Source organism: Malus domestica, chromosome 01 (assembly GCF_042453785.1).
Source record: "Malus domestica chromosome 01, GDT2T_hap1".
In the NCBI taxonomy this organism is placed as follows: domain Eukaryota; kingdom Viridiplantae; phylum Streptophyta; class Magnoliopsida; order Rosales; family Rosaceae; genus Malus; species Malus domestica.
The window spans coordinates 29910402-29929300 of record NC_091661.1 but is presented as its reverse complement, the minus strand read 5'-3'; the positions used below and the strand labels follow the sequence as shown (position 1 = coordinate 29929300).

Below are 18899 nucleotides of genomic sequence, written 5' to 3'. Positions count from 1 at the left end.
GTATGCAGTGTGTGTGTGTGTCTATGTATGCAGTGTGTGTGTGTGTGTGTGTGTGTGTATGCAGTGTGTGTGTGTGTGTGTATGTATGCAGTGTGTGTGTGTGTGTGTATGTATGCAGTGTGTGTGTGTGTGTGTATGTATGCAGTGTGTGTGTGAGTGTATGTCCGTGTGTGAGAGTGTGTATGTCTGTGTGAGTGCAGTGTGTGCAGCTGACCAGTGTGTGTGTGTGTGTATGTATGCCGTGTGTGTGTGTGTGTATGTATGCAGTGTGTGTGTGTGTGTGTATGTATGCAGTGTGTGTGTGTGTGTGTATGTATGCAGTGTGTGTGTGTGTATGTATGCAGTGTGTGTGTGTGTGTATGTATGCAGTGTGTGTGTGTATGTATGCAGTGTGTGTGTGTGTGTGTGTGTGTATGTATGCCGTGTGTGTGTGTGTGTGTATGTATGCAGTGTGTGTGTGTGTGTGTGTATGTATGCCGTGTGTGTGTGTGTGTGTATGTATGCAGTGTGTGTGTGTGTGTGTGTATGTATGCAGTGTGTGTGTGTGTGTGTATACAGTGTGTGTGTGTGTCTATGTATGCAGTGTGTGTGTGTGTGTCTATGTATGCAGTGTGTGTGTGTGTATGTATGTATGCAGTGTGTGTGTGTGTGTATGTATGTATGTATGCAGGGTGTGTGTGAGTGTATGTCCGTGTGTAAGAGTGTGTATGTCCGTGTGAGTATGTTTGTGTGTGTGTATGCAGTGTGTGTGTGTATGCAGTGTGTGTGTGTGTGTATGTATGCAGTGTGTGTGTGTGTGTATGTATGCAGTGTGTGTGTGTGTGTGTGTATGTATGCCGTGTGTGTGTGTGTGTATGTATGCAGTGTGTGTGTGTGTGTATGTATGCAGTGTGTGTGTGTGTGTGTGTATGTATGCAGTGTGTGTGTGTGTCTATGTATGCAGTGTGTGTGTGTGTGTGTATGCAGTGTGAGTATGTGTGTGTGTGTGTATGTATATATGCAGTGTGTGTGTGTGTGTGTATGTATGTATGCAGTGTGTGTGTGTGTGTGTGTATGTATGTATGCAGGGTGTGTGTGAGTGTATGTCCGTGTGTGAGAGTGTGTATGTCCATGTGTGTGTGTTAGTGTGAGTGTGAGTGTGAGTATGTATGTGTATTTTGCACATTTGTCCATGAGTGTGTGTGAGTGTATGTCCGTGTGTGAGAGTGTGTATGTTCGTGTGTGTGTGTTAGTGTGAGTGTGAGTGTGAGTATGTATGTGTATTTTGCACATTTGTCCATGAGTGTGTGTGTGTGTACTTGGTTTATAACCATGATATTACAATGTGAATGTTTTGTATTGTGTGGGGTTGATGCTGAATTGCAATTTTTTGTGGTTGTTGGTTGCAGAGAAGAGGAGCATAAACAGAAGGCTAAGGCTAAGGCTACTGCATTACAGGTGTCCTTTAATTTCCCTCTTCATATGCAATGCCTAGCAATGATAGCAATCCTCATACTAGTGTTCTTAGACACATGTTTATAGATGTATAAGAGTAGAACATTTTGAATATGATGCTTCGGGTTAATGATAACTTTTTTTTTTTCAACGCCACCTGTATATTTGTTGCCTCGGGTTAATGATAATTTTTTTTTTCAACGCCACCTGTATATTTGTTGCCTCGGGTTAATGATAGCTTTTTTTTTCCAACACCACCCGTATATTTGATGCCTCGGATTGTGACTTCGCTAGTTACTTTGATCTAGTTCATTTCGTATCATAATCACTTCATTTCCATCACCCTTAATAACAGTAAATATTACATATATAATGTCCTTAATTTGTTTTTTGTTTTTTTTTTTGTTTGGATAGATATGGATCGAAGGAAGCTTTTATTGATCTTATTGTTAGAGATGTCTTATTTGGAGACAATTTGCATTTGTACGATTCTTGTGTTGATGATGCTACGTGGCAAACAGAGACATGTTGAACGACCCACATTGACTAACCGTTCACTTATTAGACGAGAGATTAGTTTGTGTTATCTGAATGGTATAATAGGGAATACTGATACTGAATGTGTCAACGAATTGAGAATGGATAGAAGGACTTTTGACATATTATGTGACTTACTTCGTCAAGATGTGAGGGTAAAAACTGATGGTTTGGTGTCTGTAGAGGAGCAGGTGTGTATGACTTTACAAATATTAGCACATCATACTAAGAATCGTAGTGTTGGCGGTAGATTTTATAGGTCGGGAGAGACTATAAGTAGGTATTTTAATAGCGTATTGCAAGGAATTTTGCGATTACAAGGTATCCTACTGAAAGTCCCACAGCCTGTGCCTATTGATTCTACAGATCCTAGGTGGCGATGTTTTAAGGTATGATGAGAATTTTTTTTCATTTTCCCTAAGCTTTAACTCTTCATTCCCTTTGTATAAATTAACAAAAACTTTTTTTTTTTTTTTTTTTTTTAAGAATTGTTTGGGAGCATTGGATGGAACACACATTGATGTGCATGTACCTGAAATTGACAAACCAAGATACCGAACAAGAAAGGGTCGAGTCGCAACTAATGTGTTAGGTGTGTGTTCAGGAGATATGCAGTTCATATATGTGTTTCTGGGGTGGGAGGGTTCCGCATCAGACTCTAGAGTGCTACATGATGCAATTACTATGCCTAATGGTTTTAAGGTACCAGCGGGTAAGACTATTACTTAGTCTCAACTTTGTAAGTTAGGTCTAGTTCTGTTTGTCAACTACAAAACACTAATAAGGTCTGTTTTTTTTTTCATTAGGTTATTATTACCTTGTAGATGGTGGTTATACAAATGGTGAAGGATTCCTTGCACCCTATAGAGGAATACCTTATCATTTATCTGAATGGGAGGGACGAACACCTTCTAATAAGGAAGAATATTTTAACATGAATCATTCTAAGGCAAGGAATGTAATTGAACGCTGTTTTGGCTTGCTAAAAGGAAGGTGGTCGATACTAAGGAGTCCATCTTTCTATCCGATAAGGACACAAGGTCGAATAATTACCGCTTGTTGCCTACTACACAATCTTATTAGGCAAGAGATGTCTGTAGATCCAATGGAGAATTTGCCAATAATAGAAGATGGACAAAATACAGAAGAAGGTGAATATGTTGGTAGTGTTCAAACATCTGACCAGTGGACTGCAAAGAGGAATGATATGGCTCAGGAAATGTATAACGAGTGGAGAGCAATTAGGAACCAGCAACCGAACTAGCTATATGTGTTAATGATAACATTTTATTTTAGTATTCCTTTTTATCATGCATTTGTTAGATATTAGCACAATGATTGGATGGTATGCAAATTAATTGGATATTATGCAAGTTGATTGGATATTATGTAAGTTGATTGGATATTATGCAGATTGATTATTTGTATGGTATTTTCCTTCATTAAAATATTTTTTGTTTAGGTATGGATAACGAAAATATTTTGAATGCTACTCAAGAGCCAAAAGGAAGAAGGCGTAAATGGGAAGCATTTGAGGAAGAAGTATTACTAGGAGTTCTTGAGGATTTTGTTGCTCGGAAGCAACGGTGTGACACCGGTGCTTTCAAACAAGGTACTTTGGTTGAAATAGCAAAAGCTGTCAATGTTTTATGTCCTCATTCAAATATAAAGGCAAATCTACATATTGAGTCCAAGTTGAAGAAATGGAAAAAAAAACATATAGTATGGTCGTTGACATGATAAACACAAGTGGATTTGCATGGAATGATGTCAAAAAGTGCGTTGAAGTTGACAGTGATGACTCATGGCAAACTTATGTGCAGGTTCATATCCTATTTTATTTATACATTAGTTATATTATTGCTGCTATATTTGTTACGCATGCTAAATTTTAGTTTTGCTATGTTGATATAATCTTAGAGAAATAAAGAAGCCGATGGATGGAGAAGCAAACCTTTTCCACTGTTTGATAGATTTGCATATATATTTGGAAAAGATCGGGCTACGGGTAATGTAGCCGAAACCCCTGCTCAAATGGTGGAGGAACAAAGTCATGATCATGTTGGTGAAAGTGATATTGGAGGTGAAAATTTTGTTTCTTCAATGAACCAACAAAGCCAACAAAGCACCCCATCTGAAAATAGCCAAAGAAAGAGGAAAAGAGCTGTGGGAAGTTCAAGTGATGGAACCGAGGCAATTATCAGTGGACTGAAAGATTTTTATGTTGAAAGTGGGAAGAGGATGCAAATGGTAACTGAAGCTTTAGTTCAAGGTACTGCAGATCATACTGACATAGCTAATGAACTTGAAGCAATGGGTCTCTCTCCTATGGATCAAATTGATGCATTGTCTCTTATTTTGGATAAACCAAAAAATGTGGGAGTGTTCAGGGCAATCAAACCGGAACTCAAGAAAGTGTTCGTCCAAAGGCTTTTAAGCGACAACGCAAGCGGATGAGGATTTTGGCTAATGTTAACATGGATGTATTTTATTAATGTTAACATGGATGTATTTTATTAATCATACAATCTTATGTTATGGCTTATAACTTAGCTTTGCACTAGTATTTTGGCTTATGTTAACTAGCCATTTTGTAAATTATGGAGATCTATTTTGGCTAATGTTAACTAGGATTTTCTAAATTATGGAGATCTTCTTATGTACTTGTATTTGTTGAAGTTGCATGTATTGGGCACTATTATTTTTCTTCTGTTGGGTGATAGAGTTTAAACCAAGCTACATTTGCAAATTAAACCCAATTCTATTAGCAGGTAATAGAAACAAAACAATTGTCAATTTTTTTTTAAGATTCATAATATACATGGCAAAAATATGCTCCAATTAACCCATATCATGAGATTTGTAGCATTACTCTATTACACAATGGCAAAAATTTGTAATCCTAGTCTAAGCAAACACAAATCTGGTGAACAGTACTGTTTTTCTTATCCTGCTTCTTAGTCCGACATTACACCAAACGCTTCACTAAGTTAGTCCAGCTTAGTCCAGTCTAAGCCAGTCCAGCTTAGTCCCGGCAGCTAGTCCAATCCGAGACAGTCCGGCGCAACAAACGCACCCTTAGCATATCAGATCGAGATCGCTGTAAATATAGTAGTTCCATAGAGCTTAACCTTATCTCTGGGGCTCAAAACATGATGTTGAAAACTTGAGATTACTTCAGATGACGAATTTTAGGGACGAAGCATAGTCTAACAAATTAAGCAATGAACGGAAATGGTAATTGAACACCTTTGTCGGAAAGAAGTTGTCTTCAAAGAGTTGTTTATTCTTTCATTTCCATATATACGAAGGTAAAAATAAAAACACTACTCCATCGAATTTGTTCAAACCACGGTAACTTGGATTTCGAATTAGTCATTAGACAAGCTGTAACACAAAGATTAAAGGAGAGTTGTACCTATGTAGGCAATCCCATCAATTTCTCAAATGCTCCTTGCTCTTGGGCAGTCTCTAAATGCAGAAGTTGTCTTCCCAAGATTTGAAAGTTGTATTAGTTATAAGCTAAAAAGTAGCAAATACAGCTCACTCAAATCACTCTCTAAATATTGAAGTTATAAAATCCGTCTTGAATCAGACTAGTAAACTAAAAATCTAAATTTTCAAAATTACATAATCAATGAAAAGCATACATGGATAGATTCAACGGTTGAATATGCACCGAATAATTAGTACAGAATTCTCACACGTATTAAATTCTAGGGATTACGTGGGCATGCAATGGATTCTTCATCACTATAGTAAACTCCTGCTTCTCTGACAGGTCCACGTCATCTCCCTCCACAGTTCTCCACTCAAATTTCCACACCAAATTCGCCACAAAGTACTCCAGGTGAAGCACCGCCAATCCCGACCCTGGACAGATCCTCCTCCCTGCCCCAAACGGCATCATCTTAATCTCCCTGCTCCCCCTCAAATCGAACCCTTCTTCTCCTCCACTGCTGCCCAAGAACCTCTCCGGCTTGAACGCCATGGGGTCCTCCCACACTTGCGGGTCCCACCCTATACTCGCCAGCATGAAACTAACACTCCCGTTCTTGGGCACCACGTGTCCGCCCAAATCCACGTCATGCGTCACCGCGCGCGGCACAAAGTGCGCCGGCGGGTGGCGCCTCAGCCCCTCCAAGATCACGGCTTTCAGATACGGCAGCTTGTGCAGGACCTCCTCCCGCACCTCGTCCTCCGTTTCTCCCATCACCCCTTTAATCTCGGCAAACAGCTTCTCCTGAACTTGCGGGTACTTCACTACGTTGGCCATGATCCACTGCAGCGCGGTGGAAGTCGTGTCGGTGCCGGCATCCAGAAACTCTGAGCATTGGCTGACCATTTCTCCCTCCGAAAGCTTCCGCTTTTCGTTGCCGTCGGGAAGCTCGAGGTCCAGCAGCGTATCTGTATACGACAACACAAATTCATCATCTTTGTCGTCGGTTTTGCTGCCCTGCTTTGCCCTATTTTGTCGTGCTCGAATCAGAGGGAGGAGCACTTCTCGTCGTTCCTCGAGGATTTTAAATAATTGCCGCCACCGATTTTTGAAGATAATCTTCGTCAATTTCGGCTTGAAATTGAGGATATTGAACCGCCCGAAACTCAAAAGTAGTTGGCGCTGCACGCGCTTGATTTCTTTGATTTGCTCTTCGTTCAATTTGTCGCCGAAGCACATCAGAACCAGGAGGCAGAACATGGCGTATTGGAAGTGGTCGACCACCCTGACTCCGGTGGCGGCAGCTTCGGAGTGGGATTGAGACTCGGTTTTGAGGCGGTTGACGAGGATGTCGAGAACCCATTTGCGGGCGTTGCCGTAGGATTTGACGCGGGAAGGGTGAAGGATTTCAGAGGTGAGGTTGCGGCGTAGGAGGCGCCACAAGGGGCCGTAGACGGCGGAGCCGATAGTGTGCTGGTTGCTGCTGACGCACTTGTTGGTGGCCAAGGCCAGGGGGCGGTCGGCGAACACGGCTCCGTTCTGGATTAAGGCCTGGTGGGCGAGGGAGCGATCGGCGACGAAGACGGTAGAGCGGGAGCCGATGGGGAGGGAGATGATGGGCCCGTATTCGGCCTGGAGTTTGCGGATAATAGGCTCGAGCTCCAAGGAAGATTTGAGGAGGAATAAGAAGCCTTCGATGATGTGGAAGAAGCGAGGCCCGGGAGGGAGATTGGGTCTGGAGATGGAAGTGGGTAGGAATAGAGAGAGAAGGGGTTTGAGGAGGAAGGAGACGCAGAGGGCGATGAGGATAAGGAACCAGGTTTCCATGGTGAATCGTAAGCAATCAGACAAAGAGCAACTGCGTTTGCTCAACAATTATTAGTTTCCATACTTTATAAGCATATTGATGAGGAACCAGGTTTCCAATGCATTGACTCAGCTGCACATATTGTCACTTTCACTTAAAATGTCTGACCATGACACTGCCCTCCTAGCCCTATACGCTCTCGTCTCCTCCTATTTATGCGATTACAGTTAAGTCACGTTAATATTTTATATCACTATTATTTTTTGTCTTATTATCTCTATAAAAAAATCAATATAAAATGTTGATGTGGCTTAAGCGTGATTGCACAAAATAGGAAGAGATGAGAGTGTATGGGAATTGGGAGGGCAGAGAAACCGGGTCCAAAAATAAGGCCTGCATTGAAATTAAACTTTAGTGTGTTTCCTCGAATCACTAGAAGTTAATATCGCGATTAAATGTTAGTTCATCCGAAAGCGTTAGATATTATGTCTCTCCCCTTAGACCATCACCAACTCATGAAATAAAGCTTAAAATATAAGTTTTAAAAACCCTCCCAAACCATTTCCAATCATGGGTTAAAATAAGTCCGGGAGAGAAAATATATCTCTAAGCTAAATTCCTCCCGGGATTTAAGCCTGGCTTAAATTATTTTGAACCCACCAAATTGTTATATTTCAAACTTTTTTTTGTTTTTTTACTTATAATCTAACTGCTACGATGAAATGAGATCAAATCTAATAGTAAAAAAAAAGATTTGACGGCCCAAAATTAAGAAAATTATTTAAATCAAATTTAACTTAAAACTTTATAAACACCTATGTATTTGTATGATTTTTAATTACTTATCAGAATTTAAATATTTTTAGACTAAAATGTTCATAAAAATAAATTAAGATAATCTACATAAATTTTATTTTCAAAAAAAGTTACCAAAAACAAAAAGTTAGGCTAAAATCATTATTTGATCATCTAAAATTTTAAGCCATAAGGGTTGTAAAGGAAAATCAGATTCTGACTTATGGCTTAAAATTTTAAGCTTTATCCCCAAGGATTGGAGATGATCTTAAAGCAAATAAAATTGTGAGTAGAGATACTCCCGAATCTTGTAACAATCCTCACATAAGGGGTCTTTGATCACAATTCGTTGGGTGCCGGAACCCCCACCCTACAAAAGATCAAATTATACATACGCTTGTCAGACTTTCCATTCGCAAACCATAACTCTTGCTATGGAACTATTGTGCCCAAAATTTAGGTGCTAGTACTATTAGCATATCTGTATATGACCAACCTTATGGCTTGCATCTCCAGCTTTGCGTAATGTCACATATTCACCGCATCTCAACGCCCCACCAGCAAATTCAACATGTCAAAGAAATCAGATCAAGATCGTTGTATAAAGGGGTGGGCAAATGGGTACAGGAATTGCTGGTCGGGGCGGGTACGGACCAGTTCCTAATTTTGTAAAAACAGAACGATACGAGGCGGGCCGGGCCTGGCCTTTGAAGTTTTCAGTTTGGGCCAGTTCTAAAAGTATAAGAAATGCGAGAACCCGGACCGGCCTGTTTGTAATTACAATGGACAGACGAGATTTAAAATATCATATCTCCATCCAATCTCAACAGTTAGTTTCAACCCTAGCCAATTCCACCTCCCGAGTTCCAGAATCACCCTCAGTCTCTCAGAATCTCTCATTCCCTCGACTCGACTCCCTCCATGTCCCTTCCCTCGACTCCAACTCTCAGACTCTCACTCACAGTGTTTAATGCCGTCAGGACCAATACAACAGCACCACCTCCGCCGTCGTAGCCACCATCGAGCTCCAACTCTTAGACTCTCACAGCGCCGTCGCTACCAACACAATGGCATCACCTCCGTCGTTGCAACCACCATCACCCTATCACCACCGTCGAGGAACACTGCTACCACCAGTGGTCCAGTACCACTACCAACCATCATCCCTCTAAAATTTAGGTAATTTTGAATTAGGTTTTATTATTAATGTGAATTTGTGAATATCTGGTGTAGGGATTTTAGGGGTTTTAAGTTAGAATTTGTAGATTGATGATTGAATCCTGTTGCCACCATTTAGGGTTTTCTTAAAATTTGAATTGCATTTGTAGATTGATGATTGATGTGTTGCCACCATTTAGGGTTCTTCTCTTCGCATCTACCAATTTTTTTCCATTGTAATACTGAATCACTGATAACAAATTTTAGGTTATTACCTGCGCAAAATAGAATAGAAACCGTATGAGCACTCGTGAACAAAGAGGATAAGGGAAGTTGTGTTTTGGGTCTAGTAGATGCGAGGCAATGTCGACTATCTTCCCACGTGTCATTTGGATTTGATTGATGCGCGCAAGCATGGTCTCAGGTTCTGTGGAAGTGATTCGGGTTTTAGATTTTCAGTTGCATCTTTGTCGAACATGCTTGTTTTGAATTTCCATGGGTTATTACCTGTTGTGGAGCCTAACTTTTCATGGCATATTCAGTGTCATTTATATTTGTAAAATTGTAATTCTTGTTTAATCCATGTAATTCAGTGTCATTTATATTTGAATTGCATTTGTAGATTGATGATTGATCTGTTGCACCATTTAGGGTTATTCTCTTCGCATCTACCAATTTTTTTCCACTGTAATACTGAATCACTGATAACAAAGTTTGGGTTTTTTTTTGGCTTTGCGTATTTCAGATTTAAGTCTAAGCGAAACGTTTTTCTGGAACAACCATGTCTCTGGTGAGTTTTAGTTTGTTTCTTCTAATGTACCAATCTCAGTTGTCGTCTCTGATTCAATGTAGTCCAGTTCTTCTTAGTTCTTATCATTCACAGTTGTCAATTTGTGTTTCTATTGCATCTCAAAAAGTTCGTAATTCGGTGATTGTAAGCGTTTGGTTTCACCAATGGCCGGTGTAGATGTGGTTGATGATGATACAATTCAATTTTAGATGTTCTTATATTGATCTGTTTTGGAAATTAGATTTGATTTTCGGATAGAAAACCCATTTGAAATTAAGCAATTTTTAGGGATTTGTTATGCTTTAGTTCACTTAGTATTCAAACATGTTTTAAGTTCACTAAGTTTCCCCTCTTTCTATATACTACCGATGAAATGGTAAATGTGTTTAAAAAGTACAACTTTCAATCATACGTGTTTGTTGTGTTGTTTATTATTATTCCATCTTCTCCTCTTTATTAATATATTTATTTTATTTATGGAATAATGTATGAGTTGTTGGATGATGAAAGCGCAATTAATTCATAATATATTGGCAATGGTCTGTATTTTAATTTGATCAATTTATATTATTGTTTCACGGACGGATATAATTACAAATGGATTTAAAAATACAACATAACGTTAAGAACCAAGCCGGCATTAGTGATATTGTGACAAGTCTTTGTTTTTATTTTGTATGGAGTGGTGTATGGGTACTTGGATGAAGGTGGAATTAATTCAATATATATTGGAGGTGGAGGACAAGGCCTAGCTGCAGTGGCACTAATGCCGTGGGAATTCCCCCTCATACTGCATGAATTTGAAGGGTGACACTCACACACCCACACACAGATTAATTAACTTAATGTGTAGCAGATGAACTGCACATTAAAGTTTTTCATACTAGTTTGTGTTGAATGTTAAAGTGCTAGCTAATCCCACAAACAAAAGTTAAAGTGCTAATTATTCTTGGCTCTGCGTCCAGACTTATCTGAATTTTTGCAGGCTAGGCTGTTTGTTTCCTTTTAGTCTTGTAGGCTTACTGCTTTGTTGCCTTTACTGTCGACCTTGTTTCCTTGCAATTTCTCAATAATTGGGGGCTCTGCTCTTGTTGTCTTTAGGTTTAGCACATTAAACAGGTTTGCTAATACAGATTGTTAGAAGGGGATCTTCTTTATTGCAGGAATAAGGGGATCTTCTTCATTGCAATTGATGTAAACAAGCCACATTCAGATCAAGGACCATTTGATGTTGTTTTGCATAAGGTGAGTGCTCATATGTTCTTTTAGAAGCATAACAACCTTTGATTTGGTTTCTGTCTTCTCCGACAAATTTAGCATGGCTTTGGTTTATGTAGTATACGGGAATGTGTGTAAACTTATAGTTTGTTTCTCTCCTTATTCCTAATTATTCCTAATCATTATGCATGTAAGTGAACCAGAGAAGCGGGGCTACTTTAGCCAATTCCACCTCCCGAGTTCTAGAATCACCCTCAGTCTCTCAGAATATCTCCCTCCCTCGACTCGACTCATTCCCTGTCCCTTCCCTCGACTCCAACTCTCAGACTCTCACTTACATTGCTTAACGTCGTCGGGACCAACACAACAGCACCACTTCCGCCGTCACAACCACCATCACCCCATCACCCCATCACCACTATCGAGCTTCAACTCTCACACTCTCACAGCGTCGTCGCTACCAACACAATGGTACCACATCCGCCGTCGCGACCACCATCACCCCATCACCACCGTCGACGAACACTGCTACCACCAGTGGTCCAGTACCACTACCAACCATCATCCCTTTAAAATTTAGGTAATTTTGAATTAGGTTTTATTATTAATGTGAAATTGTGAATATCTGGTGTAGGGATTTTAGGGGTTTTAAGTTAGAATTTGTAGATTGATGATTGAATCCTGTTGCCACCATTTAGGGTTTTCTTAAAATTTGAATTGCATTTGTAGATTGATGATTGATGTGTTGCCACCATTTAGGGTTTTTCTCTTCGCATATACCAATTGTTTTCCACTGTAATACTGAATCACTTATAACAAATTTTGGGTTATTACTTGCGCAAAATAGAATAGAAACCATATGAGCACTTGTGAACAAATGGGAGAAGGGAAGTTGTGTTTTGGGTCTCGTAGATGCGAGGCAATGTCGACTATCTTCCCACGTGTCATTTGGATTTGATTGATGCATGCAAGCATGGTCTCAGGTTCTGTGGAAGTGATTTGGGTTTTAGATTTTCAGTTGCATCTCTGTCAAACATGCTCTTTTGATTTTCCATGGGTTATTACCTATTGTGGAGCTTCACTTTTCATGGCAAATTTAGTGTCATTTATTTGTAGGATTGTAATTCTTGTTTAATCCATGTAATTCAGTGTCATTTATATTTGAATTGCATTTGTAGATTGATGATTGATCTGTTGCCACCATTTAGGGTTCTTCTTTTTGCATCTACCATTTTTTTTTCCACTGTAATACTGAATCACTGATAACAAAGTTTGGGTTTTTTTTGGCTTTGCATATTTCAGATCTAAGTCTAAGCAAAACGTTTTTCTGGAACAGCCATGTCTCTGGTGAGTTTTAGTTTGTTTTTTCTAATGTTCCAATCTCAGTTGTCATCTCAGATTCAATGTAGTCAAGTTCTTCTTAGTTCTTATCGTTCACAGTTGTCAATTTGTGTTTCGATTGCATCTCAAAAAGTTCGTGATTTGGTGATTGTATGAGTTTGGTTTCACCAATGGCCGGTGTAGATTTGGTTGATGATGATACAATTCAATTTTAGATGTTCTTATATTGATCTGTTTTGGAAATTAGATTTGATTTTCGGATAGAAAACCCATTTGAACTTAAGCAATTTTTAGGGATTTGTTCTGCTTTAGTTCACTTAGTATTCAAACATGTTTTAAGTTCACTAAGTTTCCCCTCTTTCTATATACTACCGATGAAATTGCAAATGTGTTTAAAAGTACAACTTTCAATCATACGTGTTCGTAGTGTTGTTTATTATTATTCAATCTTATCCTCTTTATTAATATATTTATTTTATTCATTGAATAATGTATGAGTTGTTGGATGATGAAAGCGCAATTAATTCATAATACATTGGCAATGGTCTGTATTTTAATTTGGTCAATTTATATTATTGTTTCACGGACCGATATAATTACAAATGGATTTAAAAATACAACATAACATTAAGAACCAAGCCGGCATTAGTGATATTGTGACAAGTCTTTGTTTTTATTTTGTATGGAGTGATGTATGGGTACTTGGATGAAAGTGCAATTAATTCAATATATATTGGAGGTGGAGGACAAGGCCTAGCTGCAGTGGCACTAGTGCCATGGCAATTACTGCATGAATTTGAAGGGTGACACTCATACACCCACACACAAATTAATTAACCTAATGTGTAGCAGATGAACAACACATTAAAGTTTTACATACTAGTTTCTGTTGAATGTTAAAGTGCTAGCTAATCCAACAAACAAAAGTAAAAGTAAACAAAGATGGGTTGTCACTCGTCAATCATAATCTGCAGGGTTAAAGTGCTAATTATTCCTGGCTTTGTGTCCAGACTTCTCTGAATCTTTGCAGGCTAGGCTGTTTGTTTCCTTTTAGTCTTGTAGGCTTACTTCTTTGTTGCCTCTGATGTCAACCTTGTTTCCTTGTAATTTCTGAGTAATTGGGGGCTGTGCTCTTATTGTCTTTAGGTTTAGCACATTAAACAGGTTCTCTAATACAGATTGTTGTAAGGGGATGTTCTTCATTGCAAGAATAAAGGAATCTTCTTCATTACAATTGATGTCAACAAGCCACTTTCAGATCAAGGACCATTTGATGTTGTTTTGCATTAGGTGAGTGCTCATATGTTCTTTTAGAAGCATAACAGCCTCTGATTTGGTTTATGTCTTCTCAAACAAATTTAGTATGATTTTGGTTTCTGTAGTATATGGGAATGTGTGTGAACTTATAGTTTGATTCTCTCCTTATTCCTAATTATTCCTAATCATTCTGCAGGTAAGTGAACCAGAGAAGTGGGGCTACTCTTTTGATTGGAAGAAAGCACTAGTCTTTTCTTTGGAACCCAACAAATGTAAGTACTTAATAGTTAATATATCTGCACTTTTTTTTTAAACTAGTTTTTCTTTAAAGGGGTGTGCTATTCACACACCCATTTTTACTTCTCACACACCCTTGTTAATTTCTGTCCGTTGATCTTCTTTAATTCATCCGATCCGACGGCCAAAAAGCAAAAAGGTGTGAGAGAAGTAAAAAATGGTGTGTGGATATCACACCCCTTCTTTAAAATATTGCTAATGTAAGTCAAATTTAGCATGATTCAAAATTGCTCTCTTCCTCTTTTTAGCATATAGTTTCTTTCTCCTATTTTCATTTGGTTTCATATCGAGTATTAATGGGGATGGATTTATTTAGCACGTCTTTCATTTGGTTTCTCTTTGTTTTCATTGAGCACGTCTTTCTCTTGTTTTCATTTGGTTTCATTTAGTTTCTTTCTCTTAATGGGGATGGATTTAGTAGTTGGTTTTATTCGTGATCTGAACTCTGAAGTTTTAATGGTTTCTTGAGATGATTAGTATTTTGTGGTAATTTCATGAAATTGGTGTACATATTTCGAAATAGCTTTATTTGATTAATGAATATACTTCCATTATTTAATTTTTACAGATTTTTACATAATGTCTCAATCTCAAAGTCAAAGTACCCTTACTACTAATGTAGCATCATCTACGGCTACATCACCATGTCTTCCACAAGCACAACCCACATAGGCAAAATCATCAATGCCTCCCCCAAACCCCTCATCCTCCAGAAAAAGAAAAGCACCACATATTCTAAAGACAAAACAACCAACTATAATAGCTTCACTAGAGAGATCTTCTTCTGAGAGATCTTGGGTTTGGGATCATGTCACTAAGTGTACCGTCTCGGAAATACAAGAAGTAGAAAAGGATGGAAAGAAAGATATGGTGGAGGTACAAGTATTGAAGGCTAAGTGTAACTATTGTAACACCCTTTTTGCATGTGATACTAGTGGGGGTGGAACTAGTACTTACATTGAACATATCAATAAACATTGCAAGTTATTTAAACCAACTAATGAGTTGCAAAAGGTTCTAGGCAGTTCTGAACCTTTTGGGGGATGTCAAAAACATGCTTGTTGCTAAAGGGTGGAGCCAAGAAGAAAGTGTGGAAGGTATTATTGAGTATATTGTGATCGAGGAGGTACATTTTAGTGTTGTGGAGAGTGAAGGGTTTAGGCGGATGATGTGCAAAGTCCAGCTTAGATTGCATGTTCCATCTCGGAGAACCATCGTGAGGGAGTTATTCAATATGTATGATACCATGAAAGATTATTTAAAAAGGGAGATACACAATCATAGAGTGAGCTTGACTACTGATACATGGACAAGTGTGTAAAATTTGAACTACATGGTGCTAACTGCTCATTTTGTAGATGATGAATGGAATATGCACAAAATGATTCTAAAATTTTGTTTGATTTCAAGTCATGAAGGCAAAGAAATAGGGAAGATGATTGAGCAATGTTTGGTTGAGTGGGAGATTGAAAAGGTAATGTGTATTTCAGTTGACAATGCATCGGCTAATAAGGTGGCAATTGAGTATATTGTTCGTAAAATGCAGAAATGGCATAATAGTAAAATTATTATGAATGGCAAGTTTATGCATGTGAGGTGCTTAGCTCATATTATCAACTTGGTTGAAAAGATTAGATACAAGTGTGGATGTTCTTAGAAATGTTGTGCGGTTTGTGAGATCAAGTCCCCAAAGGTTTAGTTATTTCAAGAAATATGTGGAGAATGAGAAGTTGGATAGTATGGGTCTAGTTGTTATGGATGTGCCTACTAGATGGAATAGCACATACATGATGCTAGAATATTGCTTAAAGTTTAAAAAAGCATTTGAAAGGATGTCCGAAGATGATGAAGCCAATATATACTCCGCCTATTTTAGGGAAAAGGTGCTTAATGATGAAGGAGAAGAAGTGGCGAGTAAAGGGAGGGTTGGACCACCTAAAGAGGAAGATTGGGATGGTGTAGAAGTGTTTGTGGAATTTTTGAAGGTCTTCTATCTTATAACTTTGAAAGTTAGTGCAAGTAAATATCCCACATCTAATACAGCTGTTCATGATGTCAATGTTGTGGAAAATGAGATTGAAAAGTTTTTTTTGCCTGAATATATGCAAACTGGAGAAAGTATATAGTTGGTGCTACGTGATATGACATTTAGCAGGAGAGCCAAATATTGAAAATATTTTTGTTCAATTGACTCCCTTAATCAAATATTTGTAGTTGCCCTTATCTTAGACCTAAGGTTCAAATTGAGGCACTACATGCACTTGTGTGGAAAGCAATTATAGCTTCCTGAAAAAGAGATTCAACAGAAAAGTAATGAAGTGAAGACATTGTTGAAGGCAATGTGTGATGAATATGCTTACCAAGCTTTCGGTTCATAACACAACAAAAGGGTAGAGAAGATTTACTTGTTGACACTACTTGTTCAAGGGTAAAACAATCATCTTCTAGTGTGCCAACAGAAAATCTAATGATATTTAGTCAAATCGTAAATGATTGGGAGAATGAACTAGAAGACACCGAAGATATTGCGCTTGCACATGAGGTGGATAAGTATCTCCTTGACATTGTAGAGAAAGTACCATATGGTTCACAATTTGACGTTTTGAAATGGTGGAAGTTGAAAGGGAGGAGCACATATCCCACACTTGCTTTGATAGCGAAAAATGTCTTGCCAATTCAAGTGTCCATAGTTGCCAGTGAAAGTGCATTTAGTGGAGGAAAGTGAGTAATTGACCCTTTTAGATCATCTCTCCTTCCTCAAACATTGGAGTCATTGATATGCCTCCAAAATTGGTTAAGATGTGAACCAATTAGCAACATTGAGTATGAAGCAAGTTCGGCTGAGCTTGAATTTTATCAAGAGTGTGAATAAGGTAATTATTTTGTTTTGCATAGCTTGATTTATACTTTATATTAATTGGTTTACAATTAACGTTTGTTCTTTGTTGTAGAATATAAAAGAAGAAGAGCAAATACTATATCTACAAGCTCAACCATCTTACCAAGTGTTCCTGAAATTGAAGCTCCTCAAACAACTCGAACGAATAAAGGAAAAGGAATTGCGGTAATATTTTAAACTCAAATGAATAAACTTTAAATTTCAATGATTCAATGAGGATAATGTGATATTAGACGTTAAAAATGTCATGTTTATATTCTATTTTTGCTTACAGATTCAATGAGGATTGTTGTTAGAACTTGGACGTTGGATGTGGTTTTGGATGTTAATTTGGAATTTATTGTGGATGCCTTGGACTTTCGGATATTTTGTATGTTGATTTGATTTTTAGATGTTGGACGATGTAATATTGTTATTTTGGATGTATTGTTAATCTATGAACTTGAATGTTGGACTTTGTATTTAGAATTTTTGATTGGATGTGAATAATGGTGAATTTGTGCAAAATTTGCATAAATGCAGTCTGTGACTCTGTGCAGTTGCAATCAGTGCAGTTTGCAATCAGTGCAAATTTTATTATTTTTTTTCAAACCAAAAAAAAAAAAGGGACCCGTGGACCTAGCCTGAACTGGCCCATTTCAACCGGGCCGGGTAAGGTCTGGTTCCTATATTAAAAAATGTAATCTTTGACCCGTTTTCTTTGAACCCAGGTCCGGTCCAGTCCCTTCAAAATTGGGCCCGGCCCGGCCCGTGCCCACCCCTAGTTGTATATATGGTAGTTCCATAGAGATTTAACCTTATCTATGGGCTACAAAACATGAAGTTGAGAAAGATTATTTCATATAACGAATTTTGGTGATGAAACATAGTCCAACAAATTAAGCAATGAACGGAAATGGTATCTAAGCACCCTTGTCGGAAAGAAATTGCTTGAAAGTAGCCATTTTTAAGTCACCAACAAGGACAGATTCATGCGGTGGAGGCGGGGTTAAGAGGGGTTGTAAATATAGCATTTCATTTTCTGTCTTTCCTGCCTCAGAATCAACCCAAGCTACTTCATAATCTCCGATACGTGTTTACAATTACATCAAGATAGCAAATACAGCTCACTCAAATCACTCACTAAATATTGAAGTTATAAAATCTGTCTTGAATCACACTACAACAACAACAACAACAAAGTCTTTTTCCACTAAGTAGGGTTGGCTATATGAATCATAAAACGTCATTGCGCTTGGTTATATGTCATGTCCTCTGTTAGATTCAAATACTAAACCTTTTATTAAGGGTCTTGAATCACACTAGTAAACTAAAAATCCAAATTTTCGAAATTACATAATCAATGAAGAGCATACATGGATGGATTTAACGGTGCACCGAAGAATTAGTACAGAATTCACTAACTTATTAAGTTCTAGGAATTATGCACGATTGCAATGGATTCTTCATCACCACAGTAAACTCCATCTTCTCTGACAGATCAACGTCATCTCCCTCCACAGCCCTCCACTGAAACTTCCAAACCAGGTTTCCATGGTCAACCGTTGGCAATCAGACAAAGGGCAAATGAGTTTGCTTAATAAATTGTTATTTTCCATATTTTATAAATAGATGGATAAAGCTCCTTTGCTGACGAACGTTGACGTTGACCTGGAGACCAACTCTTGGGTGGAGCAAAATATCGCAAACCAATCACACAACATTGTATCGATGAAAAGCTAAAATGCATGGCAATTTACTTGTCATGTTTGCCTCATTATTCCGACTCAACTATATTTTGTCACGTAAAAAGGTTAAACTGCTTAACTGTGATTCGTTTGTGATGTTTAGTTTTAGCATGTATGTAATGTCTTGGTACTATTTGAAGTTAACACGTTCGTCTCTAACTCATCAAACATGATTTGTTTCCTTGAATATGATTTACTTG

The 18899-nt window shown here is 38.2% G+C and overlaps 2 protein-coding genes and 1 long non-coding RNA gene across 14 annotated transcripts; 2 read left to right on the top strand and 1 right to left on the bottom strand.

Moving 5' to 3' along the window:
• Window positions 1–1258: 1258 nt before the first annotated feature.
• LOC139198319 (uncharacterized) lies at window positions 1259–4677 on the top strand. Its single transcript, XR_011583697.1, has 3 exons — window positions 1259–1437; window positions 3434–3794; window positions 3892–4677. It is a non-coding gene; the product is annotated as an uncharacterized lncRNA (long non-coding RNA).
• An 894-nt stretch (window positions 4678–5571) lies between these two features.
• On the bottom strand, window positions 5572–7294 carry LOC103437382 (cytochrome P450 89A2-like). The gene has a single exon (XM_008375849.4). The coding sequence runs from the start codon at window positions 7235–7237 to the stop codon at window positions 5681–5683; it is 1557 nt and encodes a 518-aa protein (XP_008374071.1). The 5' UTR covers window positions 7238–7294; the 3' UTR covers window positions 5572–5680.
• A 1566-nt stretch (window positions 7295–8860) lies between these two features.
• On the top strand, window positions 8861–17479 carry LOC108173614 (inositol-tetrakisphosphate 1-kinase 3-like). 12 transcript variants are annotated; one of them, XR_011579747.1, is made up of 10 exons: window positions 8861–9191; window positions 9916–9960; window positions 11105–11205; window positions 11374–11758; window positions 12481–12525; window positions 13666–13809; window positions 13973–14048; window positions 14642–16946; window positions 17025–17137; window positions 17247–17479. XR_011579747.1 is itself a non-coding variant. In XM_070820248.1 (10 exons), exons 1-4 carry the CDS (start codon window positions 8983–8985, stop codon window positions 11374–11376), a joined length of 339 nt encoding a protein of 112 aa, XP_070676349.1. In that variant the 5' UTR covers window positions 8861–8982; the 3' UTR covers window positions 11377–11758; window positions 12481–12525; window positions 13666–13809; window positions 13973–14048; window positions 14642–16946; window positions 17025–17137; window positions 17247–17479. The 12 variants fall into 12 exon arrangements, 4 of the variants coding, with proteins under 4 accessions (XP_070676349.1, XP_070676346.1, XP_070676344.1 ...); XR_011579751.1 differs by having other exon boundaries at window positions 11102–11205; window positions 13709–13809; XR_003774102.2 differs by having other exon boundaries at window positions 11102–11205; window positions 13698–13809.
• Window positions 17480–18899: the final 1420 nt, after the last annotated feature.

Excerpts from the sequence above, each read along its gene's own strand:
- LOC108173614 (XM_070820245.1), top strand. The coding sequence starts at position 8,983 with ATGCCGTCAGGACCAATACAACAGCACCACCTCCGCCGTCGTAGCCAC. Across the intron at positions 9,192-9,915 it reads ATCATCCCTCTAAAATTTAG|ATTTAAGTCTAAGCGAAACG; the intron begins GTAATTTTGAAT and ends TGCGTATTTCAG. Across the intron at positions 9,961-11,123 it reads CTGGAACAACCATGTCTCTG|GAATAAGGGGATCTTCTTCA; the intron begins GTGAGTTTTAGT and ends TCTTTATTGCAG.
- LOC103437382 (XM_008375849.4), bottom strand. The coding sequence starts at position 7,237 with ATGGAAACCTGGTTCCTTATCCTCATCGCCCTCTGCGTCTCCTTCCTC.